A 20,238-nucleotide genomic window follows, 5' to 3' on the forward strand; every position below is an offset into this window, starting at 1 on the left:
GTCAGCTCCCGGCTCCTCTCTTGAAGAAAAGGTCTGTTTTCAATGGTCCTAGATGGGACATTGCCAATACATATGCAGTTGTGACTTGGGCTTGGTTTTGATAGACCAGCCCAAGCGAGGCCTTGTCCCATGTGTTTATTTTTGCCCTGATGCATTAGCTGTGGATATAATTAGAAAGCAACTGTCCCCTGTGCCCGTATCTCCTGGCCACAGTGTTACCAGGTGGGTTTCATCCTGTAAGGTGCTGGGTGTCCTCCTCCCATAGCTTCTGGGGCCGTGAGACCTGTGTACTGGCCACAAATCTGAGGTTTCCTGCACTCTTTTAAATATGGTTCCTTCTTCTTTTTCTGTTGTGTCTTTGTTTTGTGTGTGTCTATCCCGTGTTCCCACCTCACCTCTGGTTCTCCACCATGACCCACGTGGCCCTTATGGCAGAACAAGTTTCAAGGGATGGTGTTTGACTTTGTTACCAAGCAAGTGTTTGACATAACCATCATGATCCTGATTTGTCTTAACATGGTGACCATGATGGTCGAAACAGATGATCAAAGTGAACTCAAAACATCTGTCCTCTACAAGATCAACCTGGTCTTCATTGTCATCTTCACTGGAGAGTGTGTGCTCAAAATGTTTGCCTTGCGCTACTACTACTTCACTATCGGCTGGAATATCTTCGACTTTGTGGTGGTCATCCTCTCCATCTTAGGTGAGTCCTGCTGGTTCCACTGGTTCCTCAGGGGTCCCACTGGATGACAAAGGCTGGAAATGGTCTGGCCGGTCCACAGCCAGCAAGCTGTCACTGGCCACCCCCTTACACCCACCCTTTGAGCAGGACCAAGCCAACAGGACAAAGACAGATGTGAAGCCACCAGGCAGGGTGAGGGGCTGGGATTCTGTCCCACTCTCCTTGGTGTTGGTTCCCCTTGTCTCCATGTTGCATGGCTGCACTGCTGAAACAGAGCAGCCAGCATTTAACCTTTGGGTCTGTGCCCAGAGATATTTTGGAACACATTCGCTTTGCCGCCAGCGGAGCAGAGCGCCGTGTGCCATTGGGGGTGGCCTCATCTGCCTCTGTCTCCCCAACCCTAGCAGATGAAGTCGAGTAGCTCCACCTTGCCTCCCTACGTTGGCTGTAGAGCATGGCAAACTCATTTTTTTTCATCCCTTCGCAGGTATCGTCCTCTCGGACATCATAGAGAAGTACTTCGTATCACCCACTCTCTTCAGGGTCATCAGGCTGGCAAGGATTGGCCGTGTCCTCCGGCTGATCCGAGGGGCAAAAGGCATCCGGACTCTCCTGTTTGCTCTGATGATGTCCCTGCCTGCCCTGTTCAACATCGGCCTCCTGCTTTTCCTCGTCATGTTCATCTACTCCATCTTCGGGATGTCCAACTTTGCTTATGTAAAGAAGGAGGCAGGGATCGATGACATCTTCAACTTTGAAACTTTTGGGAACAGCATCATCTGCCTCTTCCAGATCACCACATCGGCTGGATGGGATGGCCTCCTCAGCCCAATCCTGAACAGCGGCCCACCCGACTGTGACCCTGACCTGGAAAACCCTGGCAGTTCAGTAAAAGGGGACTGTGGCAACCCATCCATCGGCATCTTCTTCTTCTGCAGCTACATCATCATTTCCTTTCTCATCGTGGTGAACATGTACATTGCCATCATCCTGGAGAACTTCAACGTGGCCACGGAGGAGAGCAGCGAACCCCTCTGTGAAGATGATTTTGAAATGTTTTATGAAACTTGGGAGAAGTTTGACCCGGACGCCACCCAGTTCATTGCGTACAGCACCTTGTCTGACTTTGTAGACACCTTACAGGAGCCACTCAAAATTCCCAAGCCGAACAAGATCAAGCTAATCACCATGGATCTGCCAATGGTTGCTGGGGACAAAATCCACTGTCTGGATATCCTCTTTGCCCTGACTAAGGAAGTGCTGGGAGACTCGGGAGAGATGGATGCCTTGAAGGCCACCATGGAAGAGAAGTTCATGGCTGCAAACCCCTCAAAGGTTTCCTATGAACCCATCACCACCACTCTGAAAAGGAAACATGAGGAAGTCTGCGCTACAAAAATCCAGAGGGCTTTCCGGAGGTACCTCCTGAGGCGCTCAGTGAAGCAGGCGTCCTACATGTACAGGCACAGTAAGGACGAGGATGCCCTGAGAGACGACGCACCCGAGAAGGAAGGTCTGATCGCCACCAAAATGCATGAGATGTATGGGAACAGTGGGACAGATGTGGAGACAGCCCCTGCCTTTGGTCTTGCACCCATTCCCGGCTCAGAGACTCGAGATGCTCCCGGCGAAGCAAAAGCATGGGATAAGGAACGCATTGTGAAAGAGTCGCTGGTATAACAGAAAGAGGCTTCCATCTCTCGCCCAGCCTGAAAAGACTTCATTTGTATCTCCTTTTCAAGAGCTCTTCCATATACAGATCAATAGATCTTCGATATTGAGCTAACTTCAGATATTTCAAGTAGACACCTTACCTTTCAAAGCAGGATCTCTTACTGATCCTGGGTTTTACAGCTCACTGCACTTGCAAAGAGTCTAATATTTTCTTATGAGAATGAAATGTGAAATCTGTTGTTGGTGAAAGAGAAACATCTTAGTTTTGAAATGATCTCATCATGGTAACGATGTTTTTCAGACATTAACAAATGAGTATGGCTGTCCTTTTACTTAAAGTAATTATTTACTAATATTATTTCACAATTAAGAGATTTTCTTGTATATTTTTCTTCCAGAGTGCAGCCAAGTAGCCAGTGAAAGATGAGCCAAGTGAAATAATATTAAGAATAATTACAGAAAAGACAAGGTTTTGTGAACAAAAATCTCCAATGTCTTAAAGTAGCACCTTTCTTTTGAATATTTGAATAAGCTTTATGGATTATTTTTTTGTTATATACAGAGAAAGTGCAATTATGTCTTAAAGATTTGTTTGCATAGCCAAAACAAAGCATCTGCAGATATGTTCTCAGGGTTAAATACCAGGTTTTAGAAGTCTCTGAATACGCATTGAAATCATAAATCATTCAGGTCTCTATGGTACGAATGTAAACAGTATTTATAGTCATGTTTCTTCTCTGTTTTCCCGTTTCATCCAGATTTTGTGGCAGGAAAGCAATGGACAAAGGTAGGGTTTGGAAAACCTCCTCCAAGAATCCCCAGTCCCTGTAACAAAACCCTCTCGGGTTTCTTCAAGCCCCATAGCAAGAGGAAACGTCCCGCTGGAGCGCTCTTGGTTGGCGTTAATTAATGAGACGCATCCCCGGGGATCGGAGCAGGTGTTTGAACGGTCCTTGCAATGAGCCGCTTCGACGGGGCCCCTTAAATCCCATCGGCCACCGAGCACCGGGGGCCTTAACGCAATGAATGCTCCCACCGGGGTGTAAATCCCAAAATGCTCGGGCAGAGCATCCTTCCCTTGGCTGGGGCTCTGGAGGTGAGCGGGTGGCACGTGCTGGGGTCTCTGCAGAGCCTGATGGGGCCGGGCAGGTCCTCACCAGGAAACCTCCAGGCAGAGGAGCGTTTCCCCAGGGCAGGAGGGTTTTGCTGCTTGTTACACAGGTGGGCAAAAGGAAAGTAAATGAAGAAAAATGTGCAAAAGGCCCCAAGTTCATCTCTGGACTGCCTTCTGCCTTCAAAAGGGAAAAAAAACCTCTTGATATCAAAACAAACATGAACCAAAACCTCTTCCAGTTAAAACAAGGGCTGCTTCTTAAAGCCAAAGGGTCTGTCTTTTTTTATTATTATTATAATTTTTTTTCCTGGGCTGATTTTGGCACTGAGCCGTTACGGATGCCCCATGTTCAGGCTGGCCAGGAGCGGTGCTGAGCTTGCCTGCATCCACGTGCTGTCGGCCAGGCGGCAGAGCCGGGGTCGCTCTGCTCGTCCCATAGCGTTGTGCTTTCATTTCCATGTTGCATAGGGTGATGCTCCCTGGAACAGGAGCCTGAGCTGCTTTAAATGGCGTTTGCGTGGGAAGCATCCATGGCACGGCGGTTTCCAGCCCGGATTGTGGTTCACAATCGATGCTGCTTGTACGTATGTGTCGTCGGTGATGGGAAAAATGCCGAAGAGCAGGATTTGTGTGAGCTAAAGCTGTTTTTCTTTGTACATTTCTTAAAATAAACAACTGTAAATGGTCTATTATTATGACACCAAATGCGTTGGTGTGTGTTAGAGGGGGGAAAATGTTTTCCCTGCCCCTGGGAGGGGTAAATGCCCCCTCGCTTTCCTCCAGGGCAGATACGGGGAGCCCCTGTGCGTGGTCTCGGCTGGACCTGCCAGCCTCAGCAGGACCTGGTGGTCCCATCCTGCCCAAGAGACCCCCTGGGTTGCCTCCCCCTGGCACTTCCAACCCAGCCCAGACCCCAGAGCTTCTGCTCTGCTCATGAACAAGTCCCTTGGAGCCTCACAGCAATGAGCCCTGACTCTAGAAGCTATAGGAGATGCTGCTGCAGGTCCAACCAAGGAGAGAGGTGGGCTTGGAGGAGGTGCAGAGCCCCTGAGCTGCCCCATGCCAGGCTCTGTGGGGTCTAAACCTGCCCCACCGGCCACGCGGGAGCAGTTCAGCATCATGGGGAGAAGGCAGCGGTGTGCGAAGGAGGTTTCTGCGTCAATGTGTGGTTGGAGGAGGAGTCGCTGACGTCCCCGAGGGCCACGGCACGGCCTCGCCGCTGTGTTTTCGCTCTCGCTGGAACAGCTCGTCCCAGGGCTGGCGTAATCCAAGTTGAGGGCATCGTGGTACCACGCAGGCAGGTGGCTGGAGGGAGAAGGTGGCACAACCCACCGTCCCTGTCCTCCCGTGGCAGGGGAAAGGACAGCGGTGAAACCCAAGCCCTGATGAATAGGAATGGGCTGGGGAAGCGTGCAGCTGCCTGGCAGCAGCTCTGCTCTGCCCACAGGGCATGGTCTGGCCATGTGCTATGGGCTGGGGAGCCAGGGTGGCCTGGGGAAGGGACGTGGGGACACGGGACCCTCCCTGTGAGACCATCGGTTCTCCCTGCATCCCATACTGCTGGCTACTGCAGGCACAGGGGACTTCAAGGGGAGACTGAGCCCCTCTGGACCAGACCTGCGCCTGTTCGAGGGTGCCAAGGAGGCTCTGGGCAGCGCAGCAGGGTAATTTGGCCACCATCACTGCAAACCCTCTTTAGTTTGTGCCCTACTCCTGGTTTTGCCTTACGGGACTTTCCCAGGCACCTCCAGCATCGCTGCCTTGCTATCACAGCTCCCATCTCCAACGCCAGGGCCTGATAAAAGTCCCTCTGGGGATGTGGGATGAGGATGCTGGCCGAGCACACGGGCATCCCCTGTTGCTTTTGCCTTGCCGGGATGTTACGGCCAGGCTGTGCTTTTCCAGCAAGACCAGGGGTGATGGCAGCAGGGACTCAGCAGCGCAGCCCCAATGTACAGCACCGTGCACGGCACAGCCTGCCTGCTCTACCAGGACAAGGCACCTCTCCCATCATCTCTTTCCCTCCTGGGGCCAGTCTTTGTCTGGAAACCCTTATTTCTCCTCTTTCTTGCTTCATGTCCTCTCTCATACCAGGTGAGGCTCGGGCTGGTTCCCAGCTGCCAGCAGATGCTCAGAACTGGGAAAAAAAACCACCGAACCTGCAGAAGGTGAAGGTTTGGGGAGGCCCCAGGCAGAGACACCCGGGCTCTGGGGACCAACACGGCTGGCAAAAGTACCCAAGGTGTTTTTCACATGGAGTTACAGTTCAGTGCTCGCCCGCAGCCGGTAACACACAGCAGCCGGAGGGCACGGCATGGAGGGAAAATGTATTTCTGTGTCAAAGCAAAGAGCTCGCCTTGGGGTGCCACGTTGCGCTTCCCCGGGGGGTGGCTGTCTCCAAAGGAATCTCGGAGAAGGGTCTCGGTCATGGCAAACAAGGTGCAGGGAAAGAGTGGGCACAGCTGGCACCCAGGGAGGTGACACCTCGCTTTGGCCATCTCTCTCCTCTTCTAGATTTCACCCTTCCCTGGAAGGGTGGCTGTGGGGACCCTCTGGGATGCAAGGGATGGGAGCTGGGGGACTGATCCCACTGCACCCCACAACGAGCAGAGAGGAGAAACCCTACAAACATCCCCTCTCCCCACCCCATTCCTGCTCCAGCTCTTGCAACTGGACCAGCATCAACCTGCAGGGCTAAACTGGGGGGGATCTGCCCACGCTGGGGTGGAGCTGGGTTACGACCGTGGGGGTAACCCTCTACCCCCCAGGGATGCAGCGATGCCGGCAGTCGCATCCTGCTCCCTGGGCACATCCCCTGGGCTCAGCCCAGGTTTTGCATCGCCAAGTGCTTTGCAGATGGGCTCATCTCTAGTTCTGGCACAGACTCACACCATTCGTGGCCACCTCCATCAAATAATGCCACCATGATGAGCACAGCCTGGAGACACGAGGCTGGACGGTGCCCAGGGCGCAGGCACCGGCCGCCCCAGCGTCTGCGCCGCATTCAAAACCGGCCCCAAGGGGAAAGTCCCCATTGAGGAGGATTTACATGAGCAGGAAAGGGGCCGTCTCGCATAGCAGCAGTTTTGCCATTTTTAGGTACGGAGGCCAAGCCGGTCGGAGCGGCTGCTGTGTTTTGCAGAAGCGAGGGCCGGCAACTTGATGTTTCCCTGCCGTTTGCAGTGAAAGATGGCTGCTCTTTGCACGAGGCTCCGGGTGCTCCAGGCGAGCCTCTGGCTGATGACTCTGGTCACAGGTAGGCGTCAAACACCGGCTTTGCATTTCAGAGCGAAGAAACGTGCACCCAGGCGATGCTGCGGCATGCGTCCCTGGCTTAGTGCAATGAGGGGCTTCACCCAGGTCTGGCTTTAAATGCATTAGGTTTAAACTTTGCAGTCGCCGCTCTCAGTCCTGCTTTGTGCAGGAAGGCAGCCCAGGGTGCAGCGGAACCAGGGAGGACCCGTGGGGGCTCGGGGCTCGACGCCTGCCTCGGGTTTCGGGTTTTGCTTCCCGTTGGGGTGCAGGGAGGGGTGCCGAGGTGGGACACTTTCTTGGGCAGCCGGCTGGCTTTGGCAGGAGCCCGGTGCTGAGCAAGTACAGAGCCTGCCCGGTTGTGGTTGCAGTTGGCAAGAAAGAAGGGTTGTTTGGGGTTTTTTTTTACCATTTATTGCTCTCAGAGGCCTGAGGACAGGGCCCACACATTGCTGAGGCCATGGCCAAGCCACGTCCCTTTGCTCCATGGGGTTCTGTGCCCAGGAATGGAGGAGAAATGAGAGGAAAAAGGCTTTTGAGGGTGATTTGTGGGCCCGGTGTGAACATCCCTGTGCTGTTCCCCTTTGCATCCCCATGCAGAAGCAGCAGCTAAACCCAGGACACAGCTCCTGTCCTCTTCCAACCCCTCATGCTTGATTCAGGGACACCCACAAAAACCTGCAGCAGCTCCCAGCCTCGGCTGGGGAAACCTGTGCCCTTAGGAGAAAAGGCATTTAAAGGGCTTCTGTTGGGTGGCCACTCAAGTCCAGCACGGATTTGAGGTCACAGGGTTTCATCCTGGCTCTCATGGTGGCTTCAAGGGAGGACAGGGGAAGCTCAGCACACCCATGGCTGCAATGGAAATCTTGGCTTTGAGGGGTGTGAGGGCTTTCAGGGTGAGGGACCAGCCTGGTGTTTGTTTAGAAACACCAACAAAACATGGAGAGCAAAGCCCTGTGTCCCGGCTGGCCATCAGGACTGCAGGTGGCAGGGACACGTAGCCAACGTACAGCCTGGACAAGGCGCATCTCCCCATTTCAGAAAAAAATGAAATGGGGCTGGAGGGGAGAGTTTGCCTGAGGAGATGTAGGTGCTCGAGGTGAACAGGGCAGCATGGACCTGGAGGAGGCACTGGGGTGAGGGGGGAGCCCACGGCTGAGCCAGGAGGTCCCTGCCAGGCTGCTGGTCAGGGCAGGGAGGTCTGCAGCAGGGTGGCAAGGCTCGGGGCAAAGCTCAGGCTAGGGAATTGAACCTTCCTTCTTCTTCTGGGGGGAGTTTTGCAGCTGCCCCAACATGCTGGGAGGTGGTGCAGCCCCCCGCCTCCGTGCCAGCTTCCCCACGGTGGGGTTTGGCGAATATTCATCAAGCGGACGGAGCTGGGCACTGAAGCGGTGCGGTAAACAGGGCTGGTGCTTCCTGCCCAGCTGCAGCAAGAGGAACCGAGGCACAGGGGCACTGGAGCTGCAGGCAGGGGCACCCATGGGTGCTGGAGGGTCCCCGCCTCACCTCGCTTCCTGCACTGCATCGCAGGTCCCACAGCTCCATCCAGCCCTTCTCCCGGCGGGCTGCATGGTCCCAGGGTCTGAGAACCGCCCTGGCCATCACGGGGCTCCAAGCCCAGGGAAGTCCTGGCAGGGAAAGTGTTTGTGGTTGATTCAGAAGATGAACAGTGTAAATAAAGAGGCGTGAGTCTGCCTGGACCCTTTCTGAGAGGTGCCAGCTTAGGGGGATATTAATAGTGAAGGCAGGTTTCACTGCGATGTCAACCAGAAAGCAACATAGAGACGATTCAGGAGATGGGATGGGAATAGAAGGGTTTGTACCCAAATCCGCGCTGCCCCATGTCCCCTGAGTGGGGCTCTGGCTGATGCTCCCGAGCACTCCATCCCATACGGGTGGGCACGAAGGCCCCACAGTACGTGCCATCCCACGTGGGACATCCTACGTGGGCTTGTCCTGTGTGGGCTCTTGGCCACTATCTCAGGGCTCTTCTCCTGTCTTGCAGGTGGGATGTCAGCAGACAACAGCACCAGGAACAGCACAGGTAACCTCTCAGACCCACTGGGCTCTTTCCCTACGTGTGTCCCCAGGGTCCCTCCTGTCCCCACAGGCTATGCCACGAAGGTGCCGGTCCCCTGCAGAGCTGGAGATGTCCCATCACCCACAGGCCTTCCCATCACAAAGGCAATTCCCAAGCTGTGACCTCCTCCTTGGCATTTCCCCAGCCCCGCACCTTGCTCTCCCTCTGCAAAGCCGGATCCATTTTGTCTTTCCTAAGACACACACGCATTTTTCCTCTGCGTTTGCAGAGCGCATTGTGTGAAGAAGCCGTGCCTTGGGACCAGGCACTGGGTTCATGCACACAGCGCTTGTGCCATTCCCACCCACGGGGTATTAAGAACGAACTCTGCAACCCAAACAAGCCCTCAAACTCACCAGCTCTGGGACCAAAACACAAAATACAGCAAAATGCAAAAAATGCGGAAGCCTGAGAGAAGCCAGCTGGGGAGACGGGTCTGTCCTAGCAAAGGCTCCGTGGTACGTGCCAGCACAGGCTGTAATTCTGGAGCTGGGATTAACGAGATGTACACAGAGAGGGGTGGGAGCAGCAAAAAAAGTATTTGCGTGAAGCCATTCCCACAGAAAACTGGAGTTCCATTAAAAGCATGTTTTCACCAAAAGTCACTGATTTCTACCCCCAGACGACAGTGATTCACCACAGCAAAGCTGAATGCTCAAAAGCAGTATAATCCATAAAAATGGAAAGCTCTTGATTTGGGAGAAGCTGGGGGGGGCTTTCTTTTCTGATGCTCCCTGGGTGCCGGCTCCTTGCTCGCCATGACCACCCTTGTCCCCTGGCAGGCGGCGGGTGCCCCATGGTGCAGCAGCACCTGCGCTACGTGGCGGCCAAGAAGAACATGCCCGTCCACTTCATCTGCTACTCCCAGGAGCCCCATAACATGCAGTGGTACAAAATGGCGGAGGACAGCGATGACCTCTACGAGCTGGATCACACCACCTCCCGCTACAGCATCAAGAGGAAAGACAACTACATCAACTTCACCATCTTCAGGATCACCTACGAGGACAACGGCATCTACGTGTGTGAGAGCAAGAACCTCACGGCGGAGAAGAAGCAGCCGCAGTTGTGCGGGACAGAGCTCAGAGTCATGGGTGAGTAGGAGCTCCCCATCCTCCATGCACCCCAGGAGATGCTTTTTCTCCTTCTCTCACCCTTTCCCCCTCCATATGAACCCCACATCATGCTCCTATGCACCCACCTCTCCCCATGCTGGTGGGATCCCTTCAGATACAACCATAGATGCTCCATGGCACCACAGAGGTTTCTTTGCTCGTTGCCAGCCACCAAGCAGCAGGACAACCTCCCCTGGTTTGCCCTGGCATGTCCATCCTGCAGAAACTCATCCCAAGGACTGCATTTCCCCAACAAATCAGATTTTTCCTGGTCCTGGCTAGTGGTGGGTCCTGCCCAAGGTGTCTCATCCCAGAGCTGGTCCCTGATGCCAACCCCAGGGGCAGTTTGCAATGCTCTGGTCTCTCCCAAGGGTGAGGGCATGTCACCCTGGTCCCCCCATCTGCTCTTGCTGACTAACAAACCTGTGGCCATGCCAAGCGTGTCCCCATTCCCTGGGAGCCTGGCACGGAGGTGGGACTTGGGGCTCTCCCTGTGCTGCTGCTCCCAGGTCACAGTAACATCCAGCAGATCCAGAGCAGGAACACCCTGAAAGACGCCATCATCATCATCCAGTCCATCCTGCTCGTCATCTTCATCAGCGTCCCCATGCTCCTCTTCCTAGATAAAGTAAGTGACAGCGTCTCCAGCAGTGGGGATGTCCCAGGACGCTGCCAGGGATGGGGATGGGCAGGCACTGGGTTTGGGGCTGTTGCATGGGAGCATGGCTAGCTGAAGTGGGAAAATAAGCATCTAAAACGGTGTGTGGGGCTGCGTGGATTTGCCTGTGGAAGCGGTGGGACCTGGCCTGGGGGGACAAGGCCGGGGACAGGGGATGGGGGATCCTGGTGGGTGCTGACACCCAACCTGTGACTCTCCTCTCCATAGGGTGAAGGCAAGGAAAGCCCAGAGGAGGACCACACCTATGAGGTAATGCTGCATTAATTACAGAAGTACCTCTGTAATATCAACCTGAGCCTTGAAATAGCTGGTTGTGCCCTTGCTGGGTGCTGCTAGGTACCACCAGCCCTTGCAGCGTGCATCAAGGCATCTCCCTCCCAAGTGCCTGGTGCACATCAGCCATAAAGAGCTGCTTATAAAACCAAGCCAAGCTCCGAGCACATCCAGCCATCTATCTCCCTCTTCTCTGCTCTCAGAAGCTGCCCTGATCTGTGGGGGAATAGTCTGGGGGTGCCAAGGGTGCTGTGGGTGGAACTATGGTCCCCCTCCCGTGTCTCAGCCTTCTCCTTCTTGGTGCAGGGCCTGGAGGTGGAGCAGATGGCCACCTACGAGGACATCACTCCTTTCCGGGACGTGAAGGCCAAGTGGACAGTTGGGGAGCACCCAGGCGAAGAGTGAGGGGTCCTGCGCCCACCGCCAGGCCGGCACCAGCGGCACGGCTCCCTGCCAGCACCCTGCCGGCACCCGTGGGGATGGGCCCCCGGCTCCTGCCCTGGACCACGGCTCTGATGGGCACCTCGATCCCGGGCTGCGATCCCGGGCTGCAAGCCACCTCCAGCAGCCCTGCACGGAGCTTGGGTCCTGCTGCCCTTGGGTGCTCGCTTTGCCGCATCCGGGCTATGCCCACCAAGGCTGCCCTGCCCTGGCTGTCACTTACTGCCCTGCTGATGAACCCCTAAAGCCTATGTAGAAATTAGGAGCCAACCCCAGTTCCCCCCGGTAGCAAACTGGCCCCAAACCCCGGGCAGCCCCACACCACGGCGCTCAGCTCCTGCATGGTTCATGCAATGGAAGTAGCAGGGTGGGTGGTGGGTCTCCTCCAGCCCCACCTGGGAAGGAGAGGACCAGCTATGACCACTCTCCGTGCTGCAAGGACCCTCCTGAGCTGTGAGACCCCACTGCAGCCCTGGCAGAGGAGCCGAGGTGAGCAGCACCATGTGGGTGTCACAAGAAGCGGATTTTGGGCCACTGTTTAGCTCTCAAGCCATGGACATGCCCAGCAGGCCACGCTGGCAGATGTCTGAGATGGAGGATCCTCCAAAAGCACCTCTTTCTCCCCAAAGACTACAGGAAAAGTTGGGGAGACAGCTCTCGCCTGGAGGGTCCTGCACAAGGCTTGCTCCTCTCCAGGCAAGAGCTGGCCTGTGTCACGAGGACGTCCCCTTGGTGAGGGACACGTCCGACCTCAGAACCTATGGGAAAGATGTAAATTGTGGGACACAAACATCCAACTGCTTTCTGAAGTCCTAATAAAGGTAACGGGTAAATTCACATCCTGCTCCGTCCTGCCGTGCCGGTCCGGGGGTGTCCCATAGCCCTGGTGCCAGTGTCGGTGGGATGCCCTGGGAATAAGGAGCAGTTTTTCATGGGTCCAGCTTAGCTAGAAACCAAACTTCACCCCGGCAGGGCCCCGAGCGCGGGCAGGGATGTAAAGCTGAGAGCAGCCATGGGGCTCTCCTGGAAGCTCTCGCTGAGCACGCACGGGGGGACCTCCACGGTCCCAGGACGTCAACTTGGGATGAGAGACAAAGACCATCGCCAGGATCCAAAGCAGAACAGGGCCCAGGGCCAGGAGCTCCGCTCCCGGCTACGTCTAGTCTTGCAAGAGAAGCTAAAAAACATCTGGAGAGGAGCAGAGCAGTGCTAATTGGTTTTGTTAATAAAAACTATTTTGGCACAGCAGCAGCAGCTGTGTGGGAGATGGGGCTCAGGGCTGGCTGGGCTCCGGAGAAGCAGAGCAGCACGGCTAGGACAGCACGGTGGGTTTGGCGGACGAGGCAGGACAAGGGGGTGACAAGGACCATGGGGCTGAACGTCTGTCCTCCCTCGGAGAGCCCAGGGCCTCTGTGGCTCACGACATTTTGGGCCCCAAGAAGACAGGACCGCTTCGCTTCCCAAAACAGCCGGCAGAAAGGGGAGAGTAACATCGTGAGCAAACGGGACTTTTCAGCAGGGAACAGGATGGTTCTTGTTTAGTAGTTAACCACCTTCATGGAAAACTGGTATTCAATCTAAATAGCACAAAACCAGCATTTTAAGGTGGTTTTTTTTTTTAATAGTTAAATAAAACTAGCCTAAATTAGTTGCATGCACATGTATATAAATGTTACTTAAACATCTTTTACTTATAAAATGAGTTAATTAAAGAAAGGAGTATTCACAGCGAGAGAAGTGAACTGGCTGTTCCCGGTTTCCACGTTTGCCAAAATTTTAGGACTAGCAGAGCTCATCCCTCCATCCTTCGCGCTCAGTTACGAAATGGAAGAGGAAGGCAAGTTTTCCGGCCTTCCCAGTTCCCAACCGCTTTCTCAGCTCTGCGTAAACAACTCGCTCAACTGACTTAACCAAATCATACAAAAATAAGGAGAATCTGCTGTTTGCACCTGGAGAGGAAGCCACTGATGTCAAAAGCAGTTTCGACGACCCCGGTTCCGCTCTGCCGCTTGGCTACACTCTTAGCCCGGGGCTTTGGCTTCCTTTAAAACGCCAGAAGCAAATAAATATTTCTGTAGTGTTGGTGTTTTATTTTAAATGCTTTGACTAGTTTCTAGGGAGCCTAGAGATAGGGTTTGTTGTAATTTTATACTGACATAGGTTTGTATTTAAAATGCGTTTAATGTAAGTAAATATATTTCAGTATATACAGTCCAGGCTCCGTATTTTGTCCTGATTTGTATCCCTACCAGCAGCAGGATGGGCAGACAGACAGACTGGGTTGCAGTCCTAGACCTCATCAGCCTCATCTTTAGAAACGGGTTCAGTGAAACCGAGCAGTTCTAGCTCCAGTAAATAAACCCCACCAATTCAATCTGAAAAGGAATATTTACCCTCCGAGCAGTGAGCTAGCAGAGGTAGTCAACCGTCACTTAAGACCTCTGTCAACCACGTCGTCGCCCACCGAAGTGCAGAGCCTGGGCTGCGGGCCGGCAGCTGGCTCCTCGGTCGGGGTTCAGGGGTTGCAGCTCACCCATCGGCCCGGGAAGGTCCTCTCCACCCCCCCACCCCAGGCTGGGGGCTCAGGAGGACCCAAGGAGCACACGCGCCTGCAAGGAGAGGCGTTTCACTTGTTTAGATGCTGCTGGTGATGCTCAGGGTAAGGCGGGTGGACACAGGACCACCCTGAAGAGAACTGAGGTTTTTTTTCTCTTTCGAAAAAGAAAAGGAATTGGAAATTACAGAGTGTCACGCTGCTTTATGAGATGCTACTTTGGGTCACAAATGCAGGCACTGGAGAGCTAGGAAAATGCCAAGCTGATATTTGAGAGCTGCTTATGCAACTGCAATTCTGCCAGTGGCGTGTGCTTGCCCAGCCCAGCATTTCACAGTCACGCGCTGCCTTCTCCACGGCGCTTCTGCCTCACTTAATGCCCAGAGATGATGGGGGACAAACCAAGTCTGGATCATCCTGGCATCTCCATGCTTGGCTGCAACATAAAAAATGTTGATTTAGCACCGTGCTTTTACTAACGGAGCTAGAGAGCCACAGGGCAGCAAGTGGTGGGCAGGACTCGGGTGCAAGGTGCTGTACCGATGTAGCCACAGCGGCAGAGCATCATCATTAACAGGCAGCAGAGCCTGTGCTGGGCTGGGGTTCCTGCTGGTCTGCTCATCTCTGACAAATACTGACATATTTAAACACGATCTGGAGTAAAAAAACACCCCCAGATGTTGCTGCCTATTGAGTGACGGGATACCTGATAGCTGCAGGACCCACTGTTCCCTCTTCTCTAGGGATTGACATTTACCCTGCAACACCACCACGTCTCCAGCGAGCAAACACCCGGGGGCTTCTCGGAACAGACCGCGCTCTCCCCGGCATGTTTATTAACCAGCTCTCGCACCCTCTGCTCCAGCCGCCCCGGTGACGATGCTGCCTCTGGGAAACCAGAGCCACACCGGGGGGCACAGCAAACCCAGGGCTCGGGGAGCCAAGGCACCACCCCTGGCCAGGGAGCAGTCGCTGAACCCCGGCCAAAGGGCCAAAACGGGGTGGTTTGGGGCAATCGGTGCCTTACGGGGAGTAAAAGTCCTTTACGCCCCTCCTGGAGTTGCCCATGCCAGGTTCTGTCTTGTTTTGCTCAAAAGCAGGGATAGCTGTGCTGCAACCTCTCCTCTTCCCCATCTCCTCTCCCCCCTTTCCACACCAGCCCTCTGCTTAACCCCGAGATATTTCACGTTTCTATCGCAGGCAAGAGCAAGAAGCAGCTCACAACCAGATCTCCCCATAGCCTTGTCCAGCTGAAGATGTGAGAAACCTCCCGGAGCGCTGGCACCTGGATTTGCCGTGGGCAGGCCGGTACCCGAACAAGCACCTGGATATGACAGCTCTTTGTCACACCCAGGCCAAACCAGCTCGCCAAAACTATTTACTGAACTTCCAAAATTTTGGTAGCATGGAAGAAACTAAGTGGAAGAAATAGGATTCATCCGACAGCATCCATCCAGCTCCATCCCCGCTAACAATAAATGGGAAAAGAGCCCACTTGCTTTAGGTCAGAAGTCTCCCAAACTGGTCGGTGAGCCCCGTTAACTGCGGGCCAAGGCTGCAGAGGCAGGCAGGACAATCAATCAGGTGGATTTTCAACCCCCTGCAGCAAATTCCACTGCGTAAAAGCACTGATCTGATTGGGGATGGGTCTTCCAACGATGATAAAACCTTTACTTGCAATAAACAGCAAAATATGGCGAAATCATTCAGCACTGATTTCATCCCTAGGCAAACAACCTCCCCAACCTTTACATCTATGTATAAATGACTACAATTAGGTAGCACCATTGCGAACACTTGTGCATTTATGCACAGAGAAGACAGAGAGATGTTGTTGCGATCATGAACACACATATACATTTTAAACAGACTCCCTCCTATATAAGGGGTGGCTCAACCGGCACCTTCACCAGCCCAGATAGATGAAAGGAGGAAACATTCACTGTCAAGCAACACCTGAGCAACTCACCGGGCAGAAATGGCTCCAGGTACTTGCCTTTATTTCAGTTTTAAAGGATTGCCAGTGCTGCTGCATGCTTAGGGTGATGGGAGACGATGATGGGGTGGCACTGGGGTGGGCTATACACACTCAGTGCCAGCCCTCAAGTAAAATGCGGCAACTTATAAATCAATGAAAAAGAATACCTTTCCCTACAGCGTGACTTTAATCCATGATTAACTCAGGTAGTCTTTAGCCTAAACTGGGCAAGGAGAGGATGGAGAAGATGAAGAACAAGGTCAAGCCACAGTTGTAATAGTTATTATTAACGTTAAGTGTTGGCAGAGATATTAAAGCTCATATTCAAAGCTTAAGAGGGGGATCAGGATGATGGCTAAGGCACACGTCCGAGTCCTACAGGCTCCAGGGCATTCCTCCACCAAAGGGTATTTGTCTGAGATTAACTTTGTGGTCTCTGTAAGCACAGATGGACACTGGTGTGAGTTCGATGTCACGGGTTGAAAACCTTTAGGCTTGACAAAGATCACCAAATTCTACAGGGATGTCCCAGAGAGCAAAAGTAGCTGGTGACGGCACAGGTAACGCCATCAGCTCTCATCCTGGCGAAGGCAGACAGCCGGGTTCGCGTCAGCAGCATGGCGTAAACCAAGGCTAAAGTGAGGTACTCACCAGCCCCTGCTCGCTCACGCGATGAAGAGCGCACCGTGCTCTTCTCACAAGGGCAAGGCCTATGGAAAACCATGAGCACGTTAGGGAAAACACGGGGACGCGCTCTCGTTCACGGGGCAAACAATGACTCCAGCCAGGAAGCCACTGCTTAGAGAACTGGGAGCAGCACAAGCCCCGAGGACACGTCTAGTGAAAGGGGACAGGGTTTCATTTGATTTTGGGGAGGGCTAAGCTCACCCACAGACTCCAACAAGACATGAAGGAAGGTGAGCCCTCGGGCAGCACGGACAGAAGAGGCTGGGAATTAATTCCCAGGTGCCACCCCCTCCTCAGCACGGTCACCGAAGGACTGCTAACACCTTTCCTCTCCGCCCTGCTGCAGGGTCGTGGTTTTCTCCTCTCTTCATTGCCGTGATCGCTCTGGGACTGCAGTGGCCGCAGGAAGCTGCCACCTTCCCGGCCATGCCCCTTTCCAACCTGTTTGCCAACGCCGTGCTGAGGGCTCAGCACCTTCACCTCCTGGCTGCCGAGACATACAAAGAGTTCGTAAGTGTTGTGGCCTCTGGGTATCTCCTCCACGTTAGCTTGACCGTTTCAGGACCACAGCTTCCCACCCAGTGTAACTTCCTAGAAACAAAGACTTTTCAACTATTGGTGCCTTCTCTGTCAGCTCTCCGTGAGGAGAAAGGGTCTTACTAGGATAGGACAGGTTACGTCCCACCAGCCTGGACCCCGTCTCCTCCTCTCAGCTCTCTGCCTCCACCTCTGACCCTGCACAGTCCCCTCCTCAGGGCCGTTGCTGCCTGCGTCCAAACCACCACACGGGGCCAGCTGTCTCAAAGAGAAACCTGGCTCTGAAAGCAGTGGGAGATGGCAGAGATATTTTGCAAGACTTTCCTGTGATGGTCACCTATGGCCCTGGCTGATTCCGAATGCTTAAAACTATCCAGTCTCTGCTGTTGCCAGGAGCTGTCGCTTTGGCAAGAGCTATCCTTGGGGGTCATCTGCTCCTTGGGACAGTCTGGTTCAAGTGTGTTTTGTGCTCACCTTAGCACGTTGGCTTAGTGCGAGGAAGACCTTTAGGTCCAGCAGCTACTGTGCCGAAATACGAACGCCTGTTCCTACCTGCCAACCCTGTAGAGACACCTCACGTCTCACATTTATTTCTTGCAAAAAGTAACCATTCAGGACAGCTTGGGAAAGTGTCTGTGGTCTTCTCCCAGTACATGGGCAACAGATCTGAGCGTATGTGGGATGTCTCCACAGGAACGCACCTATATTCCAGAGGACCAGAGACACGCCAACAAAAATTCCCAGGCAGCATTTTGTTACTCGGAAACCATCCCTGCTCCCACAGGGAAGGATGATGCCCAGCAGAAATCGGTAAGTTCTCTCCCCAGGGCAAGCACAGACCTGTCTGAAGAGCCCAGCTGTGCTTCATTACAGCAACAGAGGGTTTTCACCTGTGAGCACTTCAGTGCCTCCTGAGGTATCACTCCTCCTCTCCCTTTTTTCCTATTTAAACCCTGCATGAAGAAAGAAAAGCTCTTCTGGGTTACACTGTAAGTTATATTCCTACCTCAAGGAGGAGAAAAAGTACTGTCTGCACAGGATGTGTGTCTGGTGCTCCTCAGCTTGCGAACTTGTCTGTATCTGCTGAAGCTGCAGGAGCAGTGGCACATCTCTGGGTCGCCTCTGGGCTGTTTCAGAGGGAGCAGGTAACTCCACCAAACACCTCACCTGCACAGCTTTGACCCTTGGGGTTTGTTTTTTTCTTTTTAATTTCAGGACATGGAGCTTCTTCGGTTTTCACTGGTTCTCATCCAGTCCTGGCTGACCCCGGTGCAATACCTAAGCAAGGTGTTCACAAACAACCTGGTTTTTGGCACCTCAGACAGAGTGTACGAAAAACTAAAGGACCTGGAAGAAGGGATCCAAGCTCTGATGAGGGTAAGTTGGAGCACGGAGCATGATTACAGAATAACAGAGATCTCCTAGAACAGGGCTCTCAGGGTCTTCCACGGGATCCAAAAACCACGGGAAATCTCCCCACCTTCTGCTCTGAAGACCAGTGGCATCCTTTGGACTTTGCTTACCTGAAGATAATGAGATCATGACACCCCACTGCACCCGTTTCATCACTGGGGGGTATAAGAAAGCACTGTTAATATGTTAATAGCACTGCCATAACCACTCAGACAGCAGTACAGACCTGGAAGATCACAACAGTCCAGACCCAAAGTCTTTCCAAACCCAGCACCAAAGAATACTCAGTTGCTTAAATCTGCTGTGCAAACAGCAACATCTCCATGCAAAATACTTTAAAGTGGAGTAAATTTTGCAAGGTTTGCAACCTGGCTTTAACGACTCATGACACTTCATAAAAACAACCGGTATCAGCCTGTGTACAGATGGAAGCCTATGCTCTGATGTTTCCCTCTTACATTAATACAGCACCCAGACAGCTGAGAGCTGGAGAGTGATCTTCTTCCAGGGTCCCTCTTAATTTTTGCTTTGTTGTTTTAAGTGAAATTGTTTATTATCTCCCAGGACACGTTTTCAGTTATGCTTACTCTATAACTAAGTTTACCTGCCAGCATCACCATGTAGCTAGAGCTCTGAGACCTGTACCTGTGAGAAATGAGTCTGGACAATTATTTACATCTTCTAGCATCTAAATAACTCTGAAAGTCAGGCCCTGAGAGTAAACAGAGATCTTCTGTCCTGGCAGTTTGGCTGGAGTAAGTAGGTATACGTATCAGTACCATTCCCAGATTTTGCTCTCCACTTGATATGTGCTTGGGCGCTGGGAAGTGGTACACAGAAACTAGACAAATAATCACATTTCATCCATTTATGATAGTGTTTATTTAAGCAAAACTGTCCTGTTTAATGTGTTAGCTGGTGAGCAAAGCAGGGCAGGAAGAGTGGCAGACTGCAGATCTCTCTGCTCCAGATGCTTTGGGTCTGGTTAGAGCTTTGTTCACTGGGAAAATGGGACAAAAGAGAATTATTTGCCCGGTTCCCTGTCTCCTTGGCTAGAGTAGCTACAGAGAGACCCTGCAGCTTTCCCCTTAAAATAAGATCCTAAAAGACTTCCCTCCCTGCAGCCTTGTGCCCAGCTCCCTTCTTGCTGCCAGCAATTCGTGTAGCATCACCCCTGCATAATTACCTGTCCTGTAAGCACATAAACTCAAAAGTATGTTTGAAATATGATTAAGGGTGGGGAAAAAAAAAAAACAAACAATCAATCAATCTCCTCTAAAGCCAGACGGGAGCCATGGCAATGGGGCCCTTGGAGGATACTCATCCCCAGGCCCCTGCCGCCTCCCCCAGCACCTCTCCATCCTCTCGCAGGAGCTGGAGGACCGGAGCCTGCGGGGTCCCCAGATCCTCAAACCCACCTACGACAAATTCGACATCCACCTGCGCAACGAGGACGCCTTGCTGAAGAACTACGGCTTGCTCTCCTGCTTCAAGAAGGACCTGCACAAGGTGGAGACCTACCTGAAGGTGATGAAGTGCCGGCGCTTTGGAGAGGGAAACTGCACCGTTTGATGCCGGGGATGGCTCCCCAACTGCTCCAGCCCCTCGCTGGCTATGGCTGCCCTGCTCCTTGTAAAGAAAATTGGAGAATAAACCTGCTACATGCGGATATGTCTCTGGCTTTCGGGGGCCTGCAGGGATGGGCCGCCATGGGAGGCCGGGAGGGATGAGGTGCCACCGGGGCAGGGTGGGTGTG

General features: G+C 53.3%; 3 protein-coding genes across 3 annotated transcripts in view; all 3 read left to right on the forward strand.

Annotated features, from left to right (window-relative positions):
- Positions 1-3,916, forward strand: part of SCN4A (sodium voltage-gated channel alpha subunit 4) — a 34,481-nt gene extending 30,565 nt beyond the window's left edge. Inside the window, exons 24-25 of the mRNA XM_009464640.2 lie at positions 436-706; positions 1,173-3,916. Of these exons, the coding sequence (XP_009462915.1) occupies positions 436-706; positions 1,173-2,365 (1,464 nt within the window). The 3' untranslated portion in view covers positions 2,366-3,916. The remainder of the gene's footprint in view (positions 1-435; positions 707-1,172) is intronic.
- Positions 3,917-6,587: 2,671 nt separating this feature from the next.
- Positions 6,588-13,371, forward strand: CD79B (CD79b molecule). Its single transcript, XM_009464639.2, has 6 exons — positions 6,588-6,729; positions 8,731-8,769; positions 9,588-9,899; positions 10,430-10,548; positions 10,807-10,848; positions 11,179-13,371. Exons 1-6 carry the CDS (start codon positions 6,663-6,665, stop codon positions 11,275-11,277), a joined length of 678 nt encoding a protein of 225 aa, XP_009462914.1. The 5' UTR covers positions 6,588-6,662; the 3' UTR covers positions 11,278-13,371.
- Positions 13,372-16,958: 3,587 nt separating this feature from the next.
- LOC104012273 (somatotropin) lies at positions 16,959-20,149 on the forward strand. The gene is made up of 4 exons (XM_009464641.2): positions 16,959-17,042; positions 17,763-17,879; positions 18,285-18,446; positions 19,854-20,149. Exons 1-4 carry the CDS (start codon positions 16,959-16,961, stop codon positions 20,052-20,054), a joined length of 564 nt encoding a protein of 187 aa, XP_009462916.2. The 3' UTR covers positions 20,055-20,149.
- Positions 20,150-20,238: the final 89 nt, after the last annotated feature.

Source organism: Nipponia nippon, unplaced genomic scaffold, assembly GCF_047370975.1.
Source record: "Nipponia nippon isolate SJK-2023a ecotype South Korea unplaced genomic scaffold, ASM4737097v1 scaffold_32, whole genome shotgun sequence".
Classification (NCBI taxonomy): Eukaryota; Metazoa; Chordata; class Aves; order Pelecaniformes; family Threskiornithidae; genus Nipponia; species Nipponia nippon.